Below are 22196 nucleotides of genomic sequence, written 5' to 3'. Positions count from 1 at the left end.
GTGTTTGAATATTTGATCATTTCCCCAGAGAAATACAGTAAAAAGTAACATTTATGAGACGCTTCTGACCCATAGAACTATACACAGCTTTCAAATGAGCATCATTGTTTATCAACGGATTAGAAATTGAAAGGGCTCATGAGATTAAGTTTCTCGGCATCATGATTGATGAACACCTGACATGGAAATCGCACATTGATAATGTCAAAGTAAAGGTATCCCAAATAATAGCTGTGCTGTATAAAGTCAAAGATTCTCTCAATAAGAATGCATTGTTTTTGTTGTATAACTCATTGATTGTTCCATATCTGACCTATTGCATTGAAGTTTGGGGAAGTGCCTGCAGAACATACATTAATCACATGTTTCTGTTACAGAAAAGAGCGATTAGAGTCGCCAGTGGAAGTGGATACAGAGACCAGACCAATCCTTTATTTATACAACTAAAAACACTGAAATTTTGTGAATTAGTTGAGTTTAACCTTTTAAAAACCATGTATAAATCTCACCTGGAAAGTTTACCAAATAATTTACAAAGCAGATTCAATAAGAGAAAAAGCAGATATGAACTAAAAGGTACTGAGGTTTTTACAAAACCCAGGTTTCCATCGGCAACAAAGGAAACATGTTTCTCTGTGGAACAGTCTCGATTGTAAAGTTAAAACTTCTAAGTCCATTGATGTGTTTAAGAAGTTTGTAAAATTATCAATGTTACAAAAATATGACACTGCGGAGGAGCAGATCAACTTTATTTATTTATTTGTATTTTGTGTTTGTGTGTCTTGGACAAGAAAAACAAAACAAAAAAAAAGACGGCTGCATGAGACAGTTTAACATTTAAATGAACTGGAACTGTAAATGAGTTTGTGTTGATTAGGGGCAGACATTATAAGTTTTTTACTTCTTTCTGCTCCTTTTCATTCATGCTAAATGCTGCTGTTGCATTTTTAAATGAATGAAATAAATAAAAAAATGAAGAAAAAAAATGAATGAGGCGTCAAGGGGTGAAAAATGTGTTTGAAAATGTTTAAAAACTAGTATTGGCCGCACATTTCTGTAAATATCTTTGCTAAAGCCTTCTCCAGCAGGTGGCGTCAGTCCCATATAAACCCCGCGCGCTTTTCCTCAAACCGCCGAAGAAGAACAAACGCGGAAGTGTAGTTTTCCGGTGTCCTTGTGCTAAAAGTCCTCCGAGGAAAGTCCGCGATGTTCAAGCAAATGCAGGCGAGTTTTGACCTTTTTTCTACACCTTTTCTCCGTGACATTGTGTCTAACCGTGAGCTGCGGTGTCGCCTCAGCCTCGTGAGGGAGTTTAAACGGCAGAAAGGGTTAAAAAAGTGCGAAAAACGAAGCCGGGGTCAAAGGAAGCCACGACTTAGCATTAGCGTTAGCACCCGTTAGCTCCTCATTTCCTCCGGTTTTTTAACGGGATTTCTCTTCTTTCGGCGCAGTTTGTGTGGTTTAATGTGTTTGTAGAGGGGGGTGGCGGGGGGGTCGGGGTTGTGGGAGGATTGTGTTGAGAATTTGCCCGTTAGTTTCCAGGCGCGGTTGTGTTTTTAACCTCTTAACCCCCGCAGGAACCGAGCGCGGGTTCTCCAGTGGTTAGTGCGAGATGTTCTGCTCCGGAGGGACAGTCTGCTGTGAAAACGGGAGATATCATGACAAATGAAGGTCAGGGCCAGGGAAATGGTTTAACCTCTTAACTCCCGCCTGAACCGAGAGGATCTGTTTCCTCACGTCATCACATTTTTTTTCCAACATTTTTTTGTTGGGTTTTCAACTCATTTTTGTAACTTTTTTTGTAATTTTTTATCACATTTTTTCGTCCATTTTTAATACATTTTTGTCACATTTTTGACATTTTTTAAATCTTTTTTTTATTTATTTTTTGTCACATTTTTGTCACATTTTTGTCATTTTTTCGTCAATTTTTGATACATTTTTTGTCACATTTTTGACATTTTTTAAATCTTTTTTTTATTTATTTTTTGTCACATTTTTGTCATTTTTTCGTCCATTTTTAATCAATTTTTTGTCACTTTTTTTGTCACATTTTTGTATTTTTTTGTCACAAATTGTTACACTTTTTACATTTTTTGGTCAATTTTTAATCAATTTTTAATCATTTTTTGTCACATTTTTTACATTTTTTGGTCCATTTTTTATCCATTTTTTGTTACATTTTTGCCACTTTTTCATAAATTTTTCGTCACTTTTTTGTCAATGTTTTCTCACTTTTTTTTGTCACATTTCCATCATTGTTTTGTTGCTATTTTCTCACCTTTTTTCCAGAAGCTTTTGGATTGGGGTAAAGCCAAACAGGAGAAAATGTGCTCGGTTCAGGTGGGAGTTAAGGGGTCGACCTTACGGATTAGGATTATTTGTATTTTTAGACAAACCAACTCATAGATCTGTACAAACAGACCTGTCCCTCCGGAGCAGACGATCTAGCGCTAACCTTCTCCAGTTTGGCTTTACGTAAAAACTGTCTTTTTTTTTTTTTTTTTTTTTTTGGCCAAAAAGCCGCAACAACGTGAATAAATAAATAAATGAAAAAGCCACAAAACCAGTACAAACAATCTATGAAAAAGTCGACCTTATGTGAACTGTTGTGGCACATACGGTAGATGTTTGGGTCAAAGCTGCCTCAACAGAAAAGGTCCTTCACTGGATTAATGAAGTTTTCTGATTTAAAAACCTTGCTCTTGTGTTAATTGTGTGTCTCGTTTCTTGTGTGTCGTCTCCAGGTGCTGCAGGTGTTGGCCCGGCGGAGCATCAGCTGCACCGCGAGCCGCCAAACCAACAAGGTCCCGCAGAAACAGAAGCTCTTCCAGGTACAAAGATGATCTCCTGTAAAAGCTGTGGAATCGCACCATAAAACCTCTGAGGAACAAACTGCTCGTGTGCTCGGGAAACTGCAGGTCATGACGAGGGGACAAAGTGAAGACCTCACATGAAACCTGTCCTGTAAATAACCGTGGGGCCGGTGGGAAACGCAGACGTGTTATAGAGATGTTAATGGTTCTACTGCGGGTCAAAACATCGCTCACAAACGGCATCTGTGAAGAGATCGGTGCTGTTTTGTGATTTGTCCTTTATTTATCCAGGATTAAACTCTTTTTCAGGAGTGTCCTGGTCAAGATGGGGGAACAGGTTTACACACAAGTTACAATGAGCTGTAAAAGAGCTGTGATTTAAATAAACTGCTCTTCAAGCTGTTTGCCACCAGTCACCAAAACGCCTGGTGAAAATCACAGAAATAAACAGGATATTTGATACTGAACGTGACAAAACCTTCCAAATGTTGGAGCGACTGAGGCGGCAACTCACGATTATTTAAGTAGTCGCGTGGCTGTGAACGGTGTAGGACAACTTTGTTTTTAATCGCATATAGCTTAAGTGGCGCTGCTTGCAGATGTGATGGAGGAAACTAAAGGGAAATGTTTGTTGGAGGCTTTATTCATGACATTTACCATGAACAAAATGTACACAGACCTTTACTATATAAACAAAGTAGGATTTCATCAAAAATACTACATGTTTATGCTTCATTTGAGTCTGTGTGAACCAGAAAACGATTAATCGATTACTAGAGTTGTCGACTATTTCAATAATGGATTAGTTGTTTCAGCTGTACGAGCGACTGCAGCCGTGTTTAAACAGATCTTTGTAAATGTTTGTTTCCAGGTGAAGCTTTAATGTTTCTGAACTGCTGATCATAAACACGACCTGTAAGACTGGAGGCTCGTGCAGACGCTATAATTAGACAAGGACTTTAACGTAACAGGTCTGTGGCCTCGAACTCGTCCAGCCCGACTCCTGATGTGGCTGCGGGACACGTGTCTCTGATGGTTTAGTGTCAGGAACTCGTCTTCCACAGACGGCGTGGCCGTGTGACTCAGGGTGAAACCTGATGAACCCGGTCCAGTCGTCAGCAGAGTCTTCGTGGCTCTGGTTTCTCTGGCTTCAGTTTGGTCTGGACTTCCTCTTTTCAGTTTCAGAAGCTGCTGACTGTCAGCACGAGGGGGACGTTTAAGACGGAACCACTTGAGAACAGAATGAGTCAGTCGCGTTTCCGTGGTTACGGCAAACATTTCTCCATTTTGTTGTTGAATCTCAGGGTGAAAGAACTTGGAGCCTTCAGAGGCAGAGCAGCGTCGACCCTGTGTTGTAGATGTGAGAGCAGATGTTTCCTCAGAGGCAGAGCAGCATCGACCCTGTGTTGTAGATGTGAGAGCAGATGTTTCCTCAGAGGCAGAGCAGCATCGACCCTGTGTTGTAGATGTGAGAGCAGATGTTTCCTCAGAGGCAGAGCAGCGTCGACCCTGTGTTGTAGATGTGAGAGCAGATGTTTCCTCAGAGGCTTTTCGCTCCACTCTTGACCAGGGCCGTAGCACCAAACCCTGGGCCCTGGGAACAAACTATCTTATGAAATTCACATTTCATAACCTATGTTCTTTGACCACAGAGCAGTTCATTTATTTTTGTATTAGAACTTTATTATTCATACCTTAACTGTTTGTTTCAAGTCAATGTTTGCCTTGAAATTGCCTCTGATTTGGCTTCAGTTACAGAAACTGAATAACCTTTAACCCTGTGGTGACATATTTAGATCAGGGTGGAATATTCTGCTTTCATTGGGCCAATTGAAATGGCTGGTTTTAGGTGGAGCATAATGATTATTAGCATCACATTAAACAGGACGACTCACCAGGACATGGGATATTTGTGCTGAGAAAAACACATGTGTGACTTTAAAATAGGCTTTAAAATGCTATTTTACAAAAATGATGATACTACGATGTCTCTGTGACCACAGGCCAAAAACTCAGGGCTTCATTCTGATTCAGTCTCACATATTTGAAGCCTTTACCTTTAAGTTTGTTGTCAGTAAATTGTTGTTGTAAAAAGTTACGTTGGAATCGACTAAAGCTCGAGCTCCACCTTTCACTAGAACCAGGCTGACTCGTCTCCAAAGCTGCACATTTATAATGTACACGCGGCTAATTAGCATCATTAATTCGTTGAAAACGGCGTGCGCGACCTGTGGCTTTGTCCCTGTATTGGTCTGAGGCTCAATTATAATAAACATGAGGAAAGAGAAACTTTAAGGTTAAAACGAGGAGAGAAGCAGCTCTGACTCTGACTCTGACTCATGTTTAAGTGTCGTTTATGACAGAACGTTTCCTCTCAGCTCCGCTAGAACAGACTGGTGTTAAATAAAAGCCCATGAGAGCGAGGCCAGACTAATATGTGTCATTACATCACAGAGTTCACCTCATCAAGTCACTGCTGAGCTGAAGCTGGTGCTGAACACGTGTGTGGCTGAACACGTGTGTGGCTGAACACGTGTGTGGCTGAACACGTGTGTGGCTGAACCATTGGCACATGTTTAAAGGGGTGTCGGGGCCTGAGATAATATCATCATCATTATTGTTTGTGCAAAATTCTGTTTAGCAGCCGCTGTATTTCAGCCCGGTTGTTCTGTACTTATAGAATCAATTATGAGGAAACTTAGAAAGTACAAAACAGAACGTGATCTGAAGGTCCTGATGCTCCTCCTGATGCTCCTCTGCTTCAGGAGGATAACGGGATGCCGATCCACCTGAAGGGCGGCAGTGCAGACGCTCTGCTCTACAGAGGGACCATGGTCCTCACGGTGATGGGTGAGTCAGAGCTTCACCTCCTCCTGTCCTTCACCTCCTCCTGTCCTTCACCTCCTCCTGTCCTTCACCTGCTCCTGTCCTTCACCTGCTCCTGTCCTTCACCTCCTCCTGTCCTCCTCCTCCTGTCCTCCTCCTCCTCCACCTCCTCCTTCACCTCCTCCTCTTCTCTGCAGGCGCGGGCTACGTGGTGTACGAGCTCTTCAAGGCGGCGTGTCCTCAGAAGAAAGCCTAGACCAGCGTCGCTTCCTCCGGCTGTAAATGATTCAGATTCAGATTCTCCTCCTCGTCGTTTGTGTTCATGGGATCAATATTTATTTACTCAGAGCAACATTAAACCGTCTCTTCTGATACAAACGCTTCGTCTGTGTTTGTGAAGCTGCAGCAGAGGAGGCTTTACCCCAATCACAGGCCATCCTTTAACACCACAACGTCAACCACACATTCTGTTTGTGACAAATATGAGAAAAGTCAACAGTGGGAAAAGGAATCGACTAAAATGTGAGGAAAAAGCATGTGAAAAAAAAAGGGAAAAATATTAGTAATAAATCATGGCAAAAAAAAGGGCAAAATGTTTTAATAATGTGGGAAAATGGGATAAAATGTCTTAAAGCTGAAACAACCAAGTTTGTTTGTGTAGTTTATTTGAGCAAATAACATTTTCTCTTCCTCCATAGTTTCACAATCGTACAGTTAATGGAAGCTCAAAGGGAGTCGACCCCTTGTTCATGTGCATCACATTTGCAGTTCCTGATGCTACAGTTATACATTACTTTTACATTTACATTAAATAAACAAAGTACAATCCTTTCTGAGTGTTCTATACTAGTTTCAGAACACAAATATATACCTGTATGTATTTGTGAGTTAAGTTTTATCTACTGTTGCTACAATTGTCTACATACAATCAACAGACACTGGCAAACAAGGAGGTTTTACCGTTTCATATCATTAACACGGCTAATAAAAAATAGTAATAATGTAATTGGTAGTTATTATTTATCATAACAATTGTCATTCTTGTCATTATCAGTGAATGTCCGATTTCATATCGTCATATTGGACTTTATAATCTGCCATCTTGCCACTTCCTTATTGTCATTACTATCCACTATTTGTTATCGATATTAGATCAAAGACATGTCACATTTGTATATTTGTATATATGTCAAGTGACTTCCTGTAGAACCAGGTTTTGACGCGGTTAGTCCAGGATTAAAGATGATTTTCAGATCTGAACAAAACTTCATACCTCGATATTAATAAGATGTAACTGTGGGGGAAACATCAAAACAAAGAGTCGTTTTGTTGATGCAAATCCACAGTGTTTATATCTGGTTTAGATTTGAATGTTTTAACTCCGGGGCCCTCAGACTGTTTCCTCTGGGGGCCACATGTTCCTGACTGTGATGGGCTGGGCCGGGTCGGCTCTAACATAGACCTGTGTCTCAGACCAAAACGCCTCATAGTGAAGCAGAGCTGACTCGCCTGCTCTTATCCTCCGCCTTAACCGAGCTTTACCTAAATCTAAAAGCTTTAAAGAAAAGAATCAAAATAGCAACGAAAATGAGGATGGAAACGGAACAAAAATGTGCCGGGAAAGCAACAAAAACATGACGAACACAACAAAGCAATGGAAAAAAGCCAAGAAAACACAATACGAAAGTGACACAAACACAACAAAAACATAACAAAAATGTGGCAACAAAAAGTTTCAATCACTTTTGTAAGTCTTAGCTTTCAAATCAGGCATGACACTGTTGCTGTTCAGTCAAGAAGCTTTTAAGGTGCGTACACACCAAAAGCGTCCACGCCTCCAACTTCCATGTTAACCCTATGTAGAGGCGCTTCAACGCGCTTCGAAATGCAAGCAAAGCTGTCCGCGCGTATTGAGCGTAGCAAACGCGAGCGGATGAGGAAGGACGCGCGTGAAAGCCAGGGAGAACAGCGCGGTGAGCGAACAGGGAGGCCACGCCCACTGCTTCATGCACTCAAGTAATCCAATCTACACGTGCGCTCATTTATGCCTTGTTAACCAATCAGGGATACTGACTGGGCTCAGGCGTCACCTGTTACCTGCAACAAACCATGCCCGAGTCGGACTCGGTTCCGGACTTTGGCCCCTTGGAGGAGGTGGGCGGAGCGCGGCTCGGTTGCTCGTGTATGCGCACACGCACAGATACAAGCGGCTGTTGTATGGGCGGGTGCATTTGTCACGTAAAACAGTGAGAAAAGGCTGTATTTATCAAACAAAGCAGCGGCTGCCTCGCTCTCGTCTCCCCGGCCCCCGACCGCTTCGCTCCCGGGCGGCTCCCCGGACCCCGGGCCACAAACCGCTCGTCTCCCCGACCGCTCACCCCGACGCCCTGGCCGCTTCACGCACGTCTCGGGCTGACTATACGGGGAGCGGCTGCGCTTCTCCCGCCCTCTCTGCTACTGTACCCGGTTTGGCCACAGGCTTTAGTGGGACAGATAAAACCTGCGGGTGCATTTAGATCACTTGTGATTTTGGTGCGTTCGTGTTAAGTGCTTTGTTGTAACGTAAAGCGTAAACTTCCAAGGGTTCGCCAACATAAAGCTGTTTAACCAGTGGCCGAAGCAGCAATGAATGACATAAACTGAGAGTCAGATCTTCTGTTCAGGCTGTATATGACTCCAAAGAAAGGCTCAGAGCGGCAGGTGCTGCTCCCCCCCCCCACCCCCCGCCTCAGCTGAGCGGGACAGAGGGACGCGCACTTCTCTATTTCTCTGCTTTATTAAAATCGACTGTTATATTCACCACAGCCCTTTTTGTTAAACTGTAGTAAAATGCAAAGAAAAGTGGAGTGAAGAGATTTGACAGGGCTCATAGTAGACATTATTTCACGCAGCTTAGGTTCTTTTTTCTTCCGCATTATTTTGCGCTGCTGCTGCTCACGTGCACTTGTAAACAACTCCTCGTGTTCGGCCACGGCTCGGTTCGTTTGTGTAAGTGTGAGCGCGGGCCGTTCGGGGCATCCAGGCCTTTCCTCAAACAGCTGGAGAGCGGCAGGTTCAGATGTCAAGTGTGAGTGCGCCCTCAACAACCGGTGGCCAGAGACGCCTCCCATGTATGACGCTTGCCAACCTTCACGCGCCAGCAAACAGGCGTTTGTCGCGTGTGTGAAGCGGCGTTGTTTGGCGTCCAACGAGAGGCAGATGGGGCGTGGACGCACGTTTGGTGTGTACGCACCTTAAGATTTGGGTAAAGCCGAACTGGAGAAAATGCACTCGGTTGTGGGTTAAATATGTGTTTGTGGAAGTGTTGCACTTACGCTAGTTTGGGCCAGGCTGGTCCAGAGTCCAGGGCCGTGTTCCAGAGTCCAGGGCCGTGTTCCAGAGTCCAGGGCCGTGTTCCAGAGTCCAGGGCCGTGTTCCAGAGTCCAGGGCCGTGTTTCAGAGTCCAGGGCCGTGTTCCAGAGTCCAGGGCCGTGTTCCAGAGTCCAGGGCCGTGTTCCAGAGTCCAGGGCCGTGTTCCAGAGTCCAGGGCCGTGTTCCAGAGTCCAGGGCCGTGTTTCAGAGTCCAGGGCCGTGTTCCAGAGTCCAGGGCCGTGTTCCAGAGTCCAGGGCCGTGTTCCAGAGTCCAGGGCCGTGTTCCAGAGTCCAGGGCCGTGTTTCAGAGTCCAGGGCCGTGTTTCAGAGTCCAGGGCCGTGTTTCAGAGTCCAGGGCCGTGTTTCAGAGTCCAGGGCCGTGTTTCAGAGTCCAGGGCCGTGTTCCAGAGTCCAGGGCCGTGTTCCAGAGTCCAGGGCCGTGTTCCAGAGTCCAGGGCCGTGTTCCAGAGTCCAGGGCCGTGTTTCAGAGTCCAGGGCCGTGTTTCAGAGTCCAGGGCCGTGTTTCAGAGTCCAGGGCCGTGTTCCAGAGTCCAGGGCCGTGTTTCAGAGTCCAGGGCCGTGTTCCAGAGTCCAGGGCCGTGTTTCAGAGTCCAGGGCCGTGTTCCAGAGTCCAGGGCCGTGTTTCAGAGTCCAGGGCCGTGTTCCAGAGTCCAGGGCCGTGTTTCAGAGTCCAGGGCCGTGTTTCAGAGTCCAGGGCCGTGTTCCAGAGTCCAGGGCCGTGTTTCAGAGTCCAGGGCCGTGTTCCAGAGTCCAGGGCCGTGTTTCAGAGTCCAGGGCCGTGTTTCAGAGTCCAGGGCCGTGTTTCAGAGTCCAGGGCCGTGTTCCAGAGTCCAGGGCCGTGTTTCAGAGTCCAGGGCCGTGTTCCAGAGTCCAGGGCCGTGTTTCAGAGTCCAGGGCCGTGTTTCAGAGTCCAGGGCCGTGTTTCAGAGTCCAGGGCCGTGTTTCAGAGTCCAGGGCCGTGTTCCAGAGTCCAGGGCCGTGTTCCAGAGTCCAGGGCCGTGTTCCAGAGTCCAGGGCCGTGTTTCAGAGTCCAGGGCCGTGTTTCAGAGTCCAGGGCCGTGTTTCAGAGTCCAGGGCCGTGTTTCAGAGTCCAGGGCCGTGTTTCAGAGTCCAGGGCCGTGGTCCAGTCCCAGTCCGGCCCGACTACATCCACAAGATCAACACTTGATTCAGGCTCATATTTGTTTCACTGTCGTGGTTTGCAAACACAGTCATCAAGTCTTCACACTTTGTTTTAATTTCCATTTATTTTCATTTTCAAATAAAACCTCATTATGTGACCAAAGTAATAACTTCTTACACTTGTGCTTTACAAGCCTGTTCACAAGTTTCTCAAAGCACTGTGGTCATTATTCATTCTCTCCACACTCTGGTGCCCCCTAGTGGCTGAAATGAGTAACTGGTTATTTAGTTCAAATATCCTAATACAGGAATGGGCTGAAACTTACTTTTTTTTTACATACTCAGGGATTTGTGCTGTATAAGTGATCCTTTATCTAAATCCTGTGGTTTTGTAAGAAAGAAAAACACATTTTCATCTTAACCTTTGCTTTACCCGAGCACGTTTTCCACAAATCAAATCTGAAATGTTTAAACGTAAAGGTTTATTTTGTAACTTTGACAGAAACATTTAGAAAAAATAATAAACCAGTTATTACTCGTTAAAAAAAAAAATAAGTCTTTCCTGTTTCACTTGCTGCGTTTGGCCGTTGTTCCCGTGGTGGATTTCCTGCGTTTCCTCCTCGTGGTGGTGGTGGCGTTTCCATGGCGATGGCGGCGGCGATGGCGGCGGCGATGACTCGTGTCCCTCAGAAGTCTCCTCTCCAGAAGCTGCACGGCCTCGAACAGGAGCTCCGTCTGAAGCCCCAGGACGAAGGAGACGAGCTTCAGGAGCCACAGGAAGGAGCGCGGGAGGGACGAGGAGTGGGAGGAGCACCTGAGGCACATTTCAAACCTCTGCTTTAACACGATACTTCTGCTTTAACACGACTTCAAACTGCTGCTTTAAAACCATTTCAAACCTCTGCTTTAAGGCGAGACACTGCAGGTGAATAAGGGAAAACAAATAAATATAGAGACGTCAGTTTGAAGCTTTTGCTGAACATCACAGATATAAATATGAGACAAAAATGTGTTGCATTTTTTCCGTCATTTTAAGTTTTCACATAAAAATAAGGCATTTTGAGCATTAAAATGGCACAAATTGCCTATATTTTGGGCAACGAAATCAAAATAATGAATTGTTCCAGATTAAATGGTTTTATTTTATTGACATATTAGTGACTAAGGTTTTTTCAGAGGGGATTTTGGATATTTTGTTTAGTTTTTCAATAAACTAATCATCAGTGAAAAAATCTGTAAAAACTCGCCTGTTTTTTTGGTTTCAAAGTTGAATAAATCAGGCTAGGAATTAGATATTAAAAAATCCCTCTGAAAAAACCTTCAGAATGTTGTTGTGTCTCAGCCTGTAAAGTTTGGAGTCTGTGGGAGCTTCTATAAGGGCTCAGGCTCTGCCCGAGTGCGGCTTCTCTCATTCAGAGAAAACCAGCCCTGAAGTTTTGTAGCGAGTGCGCATGCTCGGCCCGTTCTTCCACTTTTCCGCTCCAGCGTCTCGTAGGAGGAAAAACACCATATTTGGGTGAAAGCGTCATCACGGGGCCCCTTAGCAGGACACGTGGATGTCACTCATTTTTGTAACTTTTCTGTCATTTTTTTGGTCATTTTTTGTCAATATTTTGTCATTTTTTTGTCACATTTTTGTTATTTTTTTGTCATTTTTTTGTCAATATTTTGTCACATTTTTGTCACATTTTTGTCATTTTTGTCATTTTTTGTCACATTTTTGTTTGTTTTTTGTCATTTTTTTGTCACATTTTTGTCATTTTTTTGGTCATTTTTTTGTCACATTTTTGTCATTTTTTTGTCATTTTTTGTCAAATTTTTGTCACATTTTTGTCATTTTTTGTCACATTTTTGTTTGTTTTTTGTCAATATTTTGTCAATATTTTGTCATTTTTTGTCATTTTTTGGTCATTTTTTGTCAAATTTTTCTCACATTTTTGTCATTTTTTTGTCACTTTTTTGTCAATATTTTGTCATTTTTTGTCATTTTTTTGTCAATTTTTGTCAAATTTTTGTCAAATTTTTTGTCATTTTTTTGTCACATTTTTGTCATTTTTTGTCATTTTTTTGTCAATATTTTGTCATTTTTTGTCACATTTTTGTCACATTTTTGTCATTTTTTGTCATTTTTTTGTCATTTTTTATCAAATTTTTCTCACATTTTTGTCACATTTTTGTCACATTTTTGTCACATTTTTGTCATTTTTTTGTCACATTTTTGTCATTTTTTTGTCACATTTTTGTAATTTTTTTGTCACATTTTTGTCATTTTTTTGTCATTTTTTGTCACATTTTTGTCACATTTTTGTCATTTTTTTGTCACATTTTTGTCATTTTTTTGTCACATTTTTGTCATTTTTTTGTCATTTTTTTGTCACATTTTTGTTATTTTTTGTCATTTTTTTGTCACATTTTTGTCACATTTTTGTCATTTTTTTGTCAACATTTTTCAAATTTGTGTCCTTTTTTCGTCAATTTTTTGTCATTTTTTTAATCAAATGTTTGTAATTTTTCTGTCATGCTCGGCCCGTTCTTCCACTTTTCCGCTCCGGCGTCTCGTTGGAGGAAAAACACCATATTTGGGTGAAAGCGTCATCACGGGGCCCCTTAGCAGGACACGTGGATGTCAAATCTGTCAATATTTAGGAATGAAAACCCGCGGGAAAGACGGCCTTTCTACTTCCGGGTCGCCCCCACCTCGCAGACAAAACATCATCAAATAAACATCATCATTTTTATATCTGACATGAAAACTAAGATGTAAAGGGAGGAAAACAGATACAAATCTCCACTTCCACCACTGCGGGAAACATCAATACTTTCACCTAAAGTGTCTCGCCTTAAACCATTTCAAACTTCTGCTTTAAAACATTTCAAACTTCTGCTTTAACACCATTTCAATCTTCTGCTTTACCACCAGCCCAGGTCAGTGCTCCCCAGGCTTCTTCTGGAACATGCTTCATGCCTCTTCAGAGAAACGTCCTTATTGGCTTTGTTTGAGTCGGTCGTACTGACACACGGCCACTAGATGTCGCTGTGGACAGACTTTGGAACTCACTCCTTCAGACTGTTGTGAAAAAGAATCACGATTCTTTTCCCCGATATCGATCGATCTCACAAAGTCAAGCAAACTCGGTGCAACTAAAGAGTTTCTGATCCGTTAAATCCATTTTACTTTTTTATATTTGTGCTCAGGACGTCTCTGTGGGTTTAAATCAGGCTGAAGCGAGAGCCGCTGTTTCTGATCCTACTCTCTCCGAGTTTTGTTATTTATTTGTTCTGTAATCAGGGCCGGATTTCAGTAAAATGGGCCCTGGGGCTAAAGTTTTTTCAGGGCCCCCATATACTCAATAGCGCCTAAACAACATCTGTAAATAAACTGTGTCGGATTTCTCACTCTCTACAATTAATAGATAAATTAAAGAATTTTAAAATTTGTGAAAAAATTGAGCTCTGTGGCCCTCGCGGAAGAACCGTTGCTACTGCCAGACTCGAGGGGGGTCTGGGGGTCCTTTTATTTTAATGGTGCATTTTAACAAACAAATAGGTACATGTTTTTTCCCAGTGTCAACTCAATGAAAATGGCTCAGACCTGGTTTAGACCTGGTTTAGTCCTGTTTAGTCCTGGTTTAGTCCTGGTTTAGATAGAAGGAACTAGTTAACAGCCCGCACTGAGCTCGTTTTTCTCCATATGCCCAGGGGCCCTTCAACCTGCCGGGCCCCTGGGTTTGGCCCCCGTCAGCCCCTTCATAAATCTGGCCTTTCCCGCAATTTAAAATGATTTGTTATCTTTTTTTTTAAATAAATACAGATTGGGGGAAATCCTACTCATCCTACTTAAAAGTAATCTTACTCATGACTTTATTGTTATTTTTTTGAACATGTGGAGCATCTGTCCCGGGACACACGGGGAGATTTCAGGATGTTTGACACAGAGCCTCATTTCCTCGTTATCCAGAGTGTTGCTGATTTCTGGAGATATTTTGTTTGTAATTCATGCAGTTCTTATATTTGATTAGTTTCGTGGTGCTAGGCTAGTGCTAGGCTAATGCTAGGCTAGTGCATGTCTATGGTATCAGCTAGCCTGCATTAAACACAATGGCTGTATCCGAATGTCCACACTATCACTATATAGTCACTATATAGTGACTATATAGTCACTATATAGTCACTATATTGACTATATAGTTAGTTAGTTAGTTAGTTAGTTAATTTATTTTCTTCGGTCATTATGAACATTTAAATCACATGTCACATGTTTTCCAAAGATCTAAGACATTATACAATAAGAAAAACACATACATTAAGAATTAAATCTAAATGATGCCTGACCGAAGGGGTTTAGGCTGAAGCCAAGACTTATTCTGCCTCTGACCCCTTTTACAAACTGTGACTCTGTGTCCAAAGATGACACATTATACACTTTCTCTAATACCAACGATGGAAACACTTAAGCACAAAACTTAAACTTCAACAAACAAAAATTATGCTATGTTTCCTCGATCGAATTCTCTTCTAATGGTTTTCATTCAAGTGTTGTATACGTCTCTATCATGTTTGATTTATACATTTTCTTAAATGCTTTAGAAAGTTTTGGAGCCTTAAGCTGAATAAACCGTTCCATAGATCAACGCCTTTAACTGATAAACTCCTCCTCTTAGTATTACTTAGTATTACGCCAGAGGTTTTTGTAGCAGATCAGTTCCTCTAAGGTTGTTTATAGATTCTCTAGTTTGAAACATCTCCTGTAAACTCTGAGGGAGCCTGAGACTGTGAGCTTTGTACATCACCACTGTTGTGTAAACATCAACAAGATCAAGCAATTTTAGGATATTTAGTCTGATAAAAAGTGGATTTGTTGGAGCCAAGTATTCTGCACGGCTGATCACTCTAATCTGCTTTCTTTTGCAATAAAAAGAGAGGTTGTATGTTAGTTTTATAGGTATTCCCCCATATTTCCACACAATAGCTAAGGTATGGAAGGATGAGGGAATTGTACAGTATATATAATGCATTTTGATTCACAGAGGTTTTAATTTTACATAGTATGGCAATAATTTTAGAAATTTTAGTCTTTAGTGTATTTATGTGCGCTTTCCAATTTAACTTATCATCAATATTGATTCCCAAAAACTTTGTTACAAACACCCTTTCGATTTCTACCTCCCCAATTTTGAGTTGACACGGTTTATTTACTTCCTTGTTTCCAGATACAATATATTTAGTTTTATGCAGATTTATGGAAAGTTTATTTATATCAAACCATTTTTTTAGTATCTTAAGCTCAGTTCCCACTGTATTCAAAAGCAGCTCGAGATCTTTTCCTGAACAGAACAGACTGGTATCATCAGCAAATAGGATACATTGTAATTTGTTGAGGACTTCAGCGATTTCATTAATGTACATGATAAATAATTTAGGTCCCAAAACGGAGCCCTGAGGAACACCGTGGGTTATTTTTTCCTCCTTTGAGTTGATGTTATTAATATGTACATACTGATTTCGATCACTTAGATAACTTTTTAGCCAAGTGTGAGCTAGGCCCCTGACACCATACCCTTCAAGTTTATTTAAAAGCAATGAATGGTCTATTGTGTCAAAGGCCTTGCTGAGGTCAATAAATACTCCAACAGCATACTCCCTGTTCTCAATAGATGTTGATATCTTTTCTACTAGTTCGGTGACTGCCATTGAAGTGGACCTATTGGATCTAAAACCGTACTGATGTTCACTTAACAGGTTATGCTTGTCTACAAAGCTATCAAGTCGTCTGACAAATAGCTTTTCTAATATACAAATAGCTTTTCTAATATACAAATAGCTTTTCTAATATATAGTCTATATATAGTCTATATAGTCACTATATAGTGACTATATTGACTATATAGTGCGGGCCTGTGTAGTGAATGAGGGGTTAGGGACATCCGGACACAGCCAGTGTGACCCGCTCCACAGAGCACCTGAGGCAAATCACTTATACCGACTTCAACATTTTCCCTCCAAGCTAAAAATATTCCATAATTATTGATGAATGTGACGTTTCCTTGTGATGGAAACCTGCAGTATTTGTATTTACAGTACTCGTCCATTACTGCAGTATTTGTAGTATTTGTTCCTCACTTGCAGTGCTGGAGCGGTGGGTGCCAGTAGTTCTCATCTGAAAGGAAGTCCTTCGTCCTGGCCCCGCCCTCCAGGGTCATGTGATGCAGGCTGGGCCCGTCAGCGCTCGGGCTCCGCCCCCACAGGAACCGAAAGCTGGAGGGCCCGCCCCCCTGCATGTCGCCATGGCGATCAGGCGTCAGGCGTTTGAAACAGGAAGTCAGCTGCTCCGCCACGCCTGGAACACAGATGTTAGCCCCGTGTTAGCGTTAGCCTCATGTTAGCATTAGCCTCTGGAACACAGATGTTAGCCCCGTGTTAGCGTTAGCCTCATGTTAGCATTAGCCTCGTGTTAGCGTTAGCCTCGTGTTAGCGTTAGCCCCGTGTTAGCGTTAGCCCCGTGTTAGCGTTAGCCCCGTGTTAGCGTCAGCCCCGTGTTAGCGTCAGCCTCGTGTTAGCGTCAGCCCCGTGTTAGCGTTAGCCCCGTGTTAGCGTTAGCCTCGTGTTAGCGTTAGCCTCGTGTTAGCGTTAGCCTCGTGTTAGCGTTAGCCTCGTGTTAGCGTTAGCCTCGTGTTAGCGTTAGCCTCGTGTTAGCGTTAGCCTCGTGTTAGCGTTAGCCTCGTGTTAGCGTTAGCCTCGTGTTAGCGTTAGCCCCGTGTTAGCGTTAGCCTCGTGTTAGCGTTAGCCTCGTGTTAGCGTTTGCCTCGTGTTAGCGTTAGCCTCGTGTTAGCGTTGGCCTCGTGTTAGCGTTGGCCTCGTGTTAGCGTCGGCCTCGTGTTAGCGTCGGCCTCGTGTTAGCGTCGGCCTCGTGTTAGCGTTGGCCTCGTGTTAGCGTTAGCCTCGTGTTAGCGTTAGCCTCGTGTTAGCGTCGGCCCCGTGTTAGCGTTGGCCTCGTGTTAGCGTTGGCCTCGTGTTAGCGTTAGCCTCGTGTTAGCGTTGGCCTCGTGTTAGCGTTAGCCTCGTGTTAGCGTTAGCCTCGTGTTAGCGTCGGCCCCGTGTTAGCGTTGGCCTCGTGTTAGCGTTGGCCTCGTGTTAGCGTTGGCCTCGTGTTAGCGTTGGCCTCGTGTTAGCGTTAGCCTCGTGTTAGCGTTGGCCTCGTGTTAGCGTTGGCCTCGTGTTAGCGTTAGCCTCGTGTTAGCGTTAGCCTCGTGTTAGCGTTGGCCTCGTGTTAGCGTCGGCCTCGTGTTAGCGTCGGCCTCGTGTTAGCGTTAGCCTCGTGTTAGCGTTAGCCTCGTGTTAGCGTCGGCCCCGTGTTAGCGTCGGCCTCGTGTTAGCGTTGGCCTCGTGTTAGCGTTAGCCTCGTGTTAGCGTTGGCCTCGTGTTAGCGTTAGCCTCGTGTTAGCGTTAGCCTCGTGTTAGCGTCGGCCCCGTGTTAGCGTTGGCCTCGTGTTAGCGTTGGCCTCGTGTTAGCGTCGGCCTCGTGTTAGCGTCAGCCCCGTGTTAGCGTCAGCCCCGTGTTAGCGTTGGCCTCGTGTTAGCGTTGGCCTCGTGTTAGCGTTAGCCTCGTGTTAGCGTTAGCCTCGTGTTAGCGTTAGCCTCGTGTTAGCGTTGGCCTCGTGTTAGCGTTAGCCTCGTGTTAGCGTTGGCCTCGTGTTAGCGTTAGCCTCGTGTTAGCGTTAGCCTCGTGTTAGCGTTAGCCTCGTGTTAGCGTTAGCCTCGTGTTAGCGTTGGCCTCGTGTTAGCGTTAGCCTCGTGTTAGCGTTGGCCTCGTGTTAGCGTTAGCCTCGTGTTAGCGTTAGCCTCGTGTTAGCGTTAGCCTCGTGTTAGCGTTGGCCTCGTGTTAGCGTTAGCCTCGTGTTAGCGTTAGCCTCGTGTTAGCGTTAGCCTCGTGTTAGCGTTGGCCTCGTGTTAGCGTCAGCCCCGTGTTAGCGTCAGCCCCGTGTTAGCGTTGGCCTCGTGTTAGCGTTGGCCTCGTGTTAGCGTTAGCCCCGTGTTAGCGTTGGCCTCGTGTTAGCGTTAGCCCCGTGTTAGCGTCAGCCCCGTGTTAGCGTCAGCCTCGTGTTAGCGTCAGCCCCGTGTTAGCGTTAGCCTCGCGTTAGCGTTAGCCCCGTGTTAGCGTCAGCCCCGTGTTAGCGTTGGCCTCGTGTTAGCGTTGGCCTCGTGTTAGCGTTAGCCCCGTGTTAGCGTTGGCCTCGTGTTAGCGTTAGCCCCGTGTTAGCGTCAGCCCCGTGTTAGCGTCAGCCTCGTGTTAGCGTCAGCCCCGTGTTAGCGTTAGCCTCGCGTTAGCGTTAGCCCCGTGTTAGCGTTAGCCCCGTGTTAGCGTCAGCCTCGTGTTAGCGTCAGCCCCGTGTTAGCGTTAGCCTCGCGTTAGCGTTAGCCCCGTGTTAGCGTTAGCCTCGTGTTAGCGTTAGCCTCGTGTTAGCGTTAGCCTCACGTTAGCGTTAGCCTCGTGTTAGCGTTAGCCTCCATACTGCACTAAAGGGCCAGACCAGCAGGGGGCACTCACGTCTGCGTTTCATGGCCACGATCTTCTCTTTGTTGGTGAAGTAGAACGGCTTCTTCGGGACCCACTGCCTCCTGGCTCGGAGCTGCAGCGCCCCCCTCTGGCCACGGAGCAGAGCGCGCTGGAGCAGGCGGTACCACCTCCTCAGGCTGAACACGGCCACGCCTACAAACAACATGGCGTCAAAGGAGGAGACGAGGAGGAGACGAGGAGGAGACGGGGGGTATCAGAGTCAAACCTGAGTCACTGCAGGAGGAGGCCCCGGACGACAGCTCCCTGTTAGCGTGGGAGGAACAGGAGAAAAAGTGGAGAAAAACGGGTTAATTTTGAATTATTTTGGGCAAACATCTACATTTACATTGTCCTGAAAAAGGCCGGTTAAAGAAACTTCCTATTTCTTTTCCCCAAATTACTTCATTTAAATTTGTACCGTAACGTTTTAAAATGTTTCCTCCAGTGGGTGAAGAACCTGCTTCTGTGTGGTCCTCATGGTCCTCATGGAGCTGACACTGCTGTAGTACCGCCCCCTGGTGGCCAGGGGCGGCTCTTGGGAGCATTGATTCTAATGAGACTTAAAATGTCCCAAGAACGGCTTAAAAGTCTGGCTCTAAAGGCTTTTTCTGTTTCTAAAAATCGATGTGACCCCTGTGACCCCTGTGACCCCTGTGACCCCTGTGACCCATGTGACCCATGTGACCCCTGTGACCCCTGTGACCCATGTGACCCCTGTGACCCATGTGACCCATGTGACCCCTGTGACCCCTGTGACCCATGTGACCCATGTGACCCATGTGACCCCTGTGACCCATGTGACCCATGTGACCACGCTGGGGGAGGGGAAAGATTTTTAACCACTAGTTTTTTGTTTATCAGCCCGAATTTTGGAAGCATTTCCAGTACATTGATTGGCTCCAGAGCCTGTGGAGGCTCCGCCCCCTGAGTGCAGGACTTCCCGCCTTTTTAAAGGAACAGGCCAGTGTTTTTCCATACTGAGATATGTTCTTACCTGAGCTGTGACGAGTTCTTTAGGACCTGTCTGATCTTCAGTCACATAGACACAGCACAGACGGCGTTAGCATTTAGCCTCTCCCTCTCTCCTCTATAGCTCCAAAACAGGTCAAGATAGAAGCTACCAAGCTCTTCCACGTTTTCCCTATTTAAATATGGTTACGTGAAGTGTTCCACTACAAAGTATAATTACACACAATTAAACAATGTGGATTTTCTAAGTGGATAAAAGGGGGGACTATATTGTAAGGCGTAATAATACCAGGAGTAATTTGGCATCCGCACAGTAAAGTGAAGATTTACCAGACAGGTCCTAAAGAACTCGTCACAGCTCAGGTAAGAACATATCTCAGTGTGGAAAAACGGAGGAGGAGGAGCCAGAGCGGCCATGACGGTTCGGGACTCGTACCACTCGGTGCGGTCGTCGAGGCCGAACAGCAGCTTCAGGGCGAGGACCACGGCGGCGCCCGACAGCAGCTCGTAGTGAGGGAGAGAGCGCTGAGCTGAGGGGTCAAAGGTCAGGCGAGCGGGCCTCAGGAGGTCGGCCCGGTCCAGGACAGACTCCACCCACTCGGCCGTTTCATCTGCGACAGAGGGAGGGGGGGGTTCAAACGGCAGGAGGAGGAGGAGGAGGAGGAGGTGAGGGTGGGAGTACCTGGCAGGTTGAGGTCCGTGAGGAGGCGCAGGCTGAGGTTCAGGGGGTGCAGCGGACTCTCCGAGCTGATTGGTGGAAAGGCAGGAAGTCGCAGGAACTTGATGAGGCTCTGGGACTCTCGGTGGACGGAGCGATACGACGGGACGGACTGCGGACAGAGGAGAGGTCAGACCACGAGGAGAGACCGAGGAGAGACCGAGGAGAGACCGAGGAGAGACCGAGGAGAGACCGAGGAGAGACCGAGGAGAGACCGAGGAGACACTGAGGAGAGACTGAGGAGAGACAGAGGAGAGACCGAGGAGAGACCAAGGAGAGACCGAGGAGAGACCGAGGAGAGACTGAGGAGAGACCGAGGAGAGACCGAGGAGAGACCAAGGAGAGACCGAGGAGAGACCGAGGAGAGACTGAGGAGAGACCGAGGAGAGACTGAGGAGAGACTGAGGAGAGACTGAGGAGAGACAGAGGAGAGACCGAGGAGAGACCGAGGAGAGACAGAGGAGAGACCCGGGAGAGACTGAGGAGAGACCGAGGAGAGACCCAGGAGAGACTGAGGAGAGACCGAGGAGAGACCGAGGAGAGACTGAGGAGAGACCGAGGAGAGACTGAGGAGAGACCGAGGAGAGACCGAGGAGAGACAGAGGAGAGACCGAGGAGAGACTGAGGAGAGACTGAGGAGAGACAGAGGAGAGACTGAGGAGAGACCGAGGAGAGACCGAGGAGAGACTGAGGAGAGACTGAGGAGAGACCGAGGAGAGACAGAGGAGAGACCGAGGAGAGACAGAGGAGAGACAGAGGAGAGACCGAGGAGAGACTGAGGAGAGACTGAGGAGAGACCGAGGAGAGACCGAGGAGAGACAGAGGAGAGACAGAGGAGAGACCGAGGAGAGACTGAGGAGAGACTGAGGAGAGACCGAGGAGAGACTGAGGAGAGACTGAGGAGAGACCCAGGAGAGACAGAGGAGAGACTGAGGAGAGACCGAGGAGAGACCGAGGAGAGACAGAGGAGAGACTGAGGAGAGACCGAGGAGAGACCCAGGAGAGACCGAGGAGAGACCGAGGAGAGACTGAGGAGAGACAGAGGAGAGACAGAGGAGAGACTGAGGAGAGACAGAGGAGAGACCGAGGAGAGACCGAGGAGAGACTGAGGAGAGACTGAGGAGAGACTGAGGAGAGACCGAGGAGAGACTGAGGAGAGACTGAGGAGAGACCCAGGAGAGACAGAGGAGAGACTGAGGAGAGACCGAGGAGAGACCGAGGAGAGACAGAGGAGAGACTGAGGAGAGACCGAGGAGAGACAGAGGAGAGACTGAGGAGAGACCGAGGAGAGACCGAGGAGAGACAGAGGAGAGACTGAGGAGAGACCGAGGAGAGACCGAGGAGAGACCGAGGAGAGACTGAGGAGAGACAGAGGAGAGACCGAGGAGAGACTGAGGAGAGACCGAGGAGAGACAGAGGAGAGACTGAGGAGAGACCGAGGAGAGACCGAGGAGAGACAGAGGAGAGACTGAGGAGAGACCGAGGAGAGACCGAGGAGAGACCGAGGAGAGACCGAGGAGAGACAGAGGAGAGACTGAGGAGAGACCGAGGAGAGACCGAGGAGAGACAGAGGAGAGACTGAGGAGAGACCGAGGAGAGACCGAGGAGAGACCGAGGAGAGACCGAGGAGAGACCGAGGAGAGACAGAGGAGAGACCGAGGAGAGACAGAGGAGAGACTGAGGAGAGACAGAGGAGAGACTGAGGAGAGACCGAGGAGAGACCGAGGAGAGACTGAGGAGAGACTGAGGAGAGACCGAGGAGAGACCGAGGAGAGACTGAGGAGAGACAGAGGAGAGACTGAGGAGAGACTGAGGAGAG

General features: G+C 46.0%; 2 protein-coding genes across 2 annotated transcripts in view; one reads left to right on the top strand and one right to left on the bottom strand.

Moving 5' to 3' along the window:
* Nucleotides 1–161: 161 nt before the first annotated feature.
* LOC306974709 (cytochrome c oxidase subunit 7A2, mitochondrial-like) lies at nt 162–6004 on the top strand (the record flags this gene model as incomplete). Its single annotated transcript, XM_079572081.1, has 4 exons — nt 162–215; nt 2748–2834; nt 5582–5666; nt 5840–6004. 4 exons carry the CDS (start codon nt 162–164, stop codon nt 5896–5898), a joined length of 285 nt encoding a protein of 94 aa, XP_079428207.1. The 3' UTR covers nt 5899–6004.
* A 4699-nt stretch (nt 6005–10703) lies between these two features.
* The window catches only part of taf1b (TATA box binding protein (Tbp)-associated factor, RNA polymerase I, B), a gene marked incomplete at its 3' end in the record, with an annotated part of 28116 nt that continues 16623 nt past the window's right edge, over nt 10704–22196 (bottom strand). Inside the window, exons 9-14 of the mRNA XM_079572080.1 lie at nt 20342–20489; nt 20096–20270; nt 18926–18954; nt 18682–18843; nt 16257–16473; nt 10704–10950 (exon numbers count right to left, since the gene is read on the bottom strand). Of these exons, the coding sequence (XP_079428206.1) occupies nt 10704–10950; nt 16257–16473; nt 18682–18843; nt 18926–18954; nt 20096–20270; nt 20342–20489 (978 nt within the window). The remainder of the gene's footprint in view (nt 10951–16256; nt 16474–18681; nt 18844–18925; nt 18955–20095; nt 20271–20341; nt 20490–22196) is intronic.

Source organism: Gobius niger (assembly GCF_951799975.1).
Source record: "Gobius niger genome assembly, chromosome: 15".
NCBI classification, from domain to species: Eukaryota; Metazoa; Chordata; class Actinopteri; order Gobiiformes; family Gobiidae; genus Gobius; species Gobius niger.
Note: the sequence above shows the minus strand (reverse complement) of the source record. Positions and strands in the feature narration are given on the sequence as shown.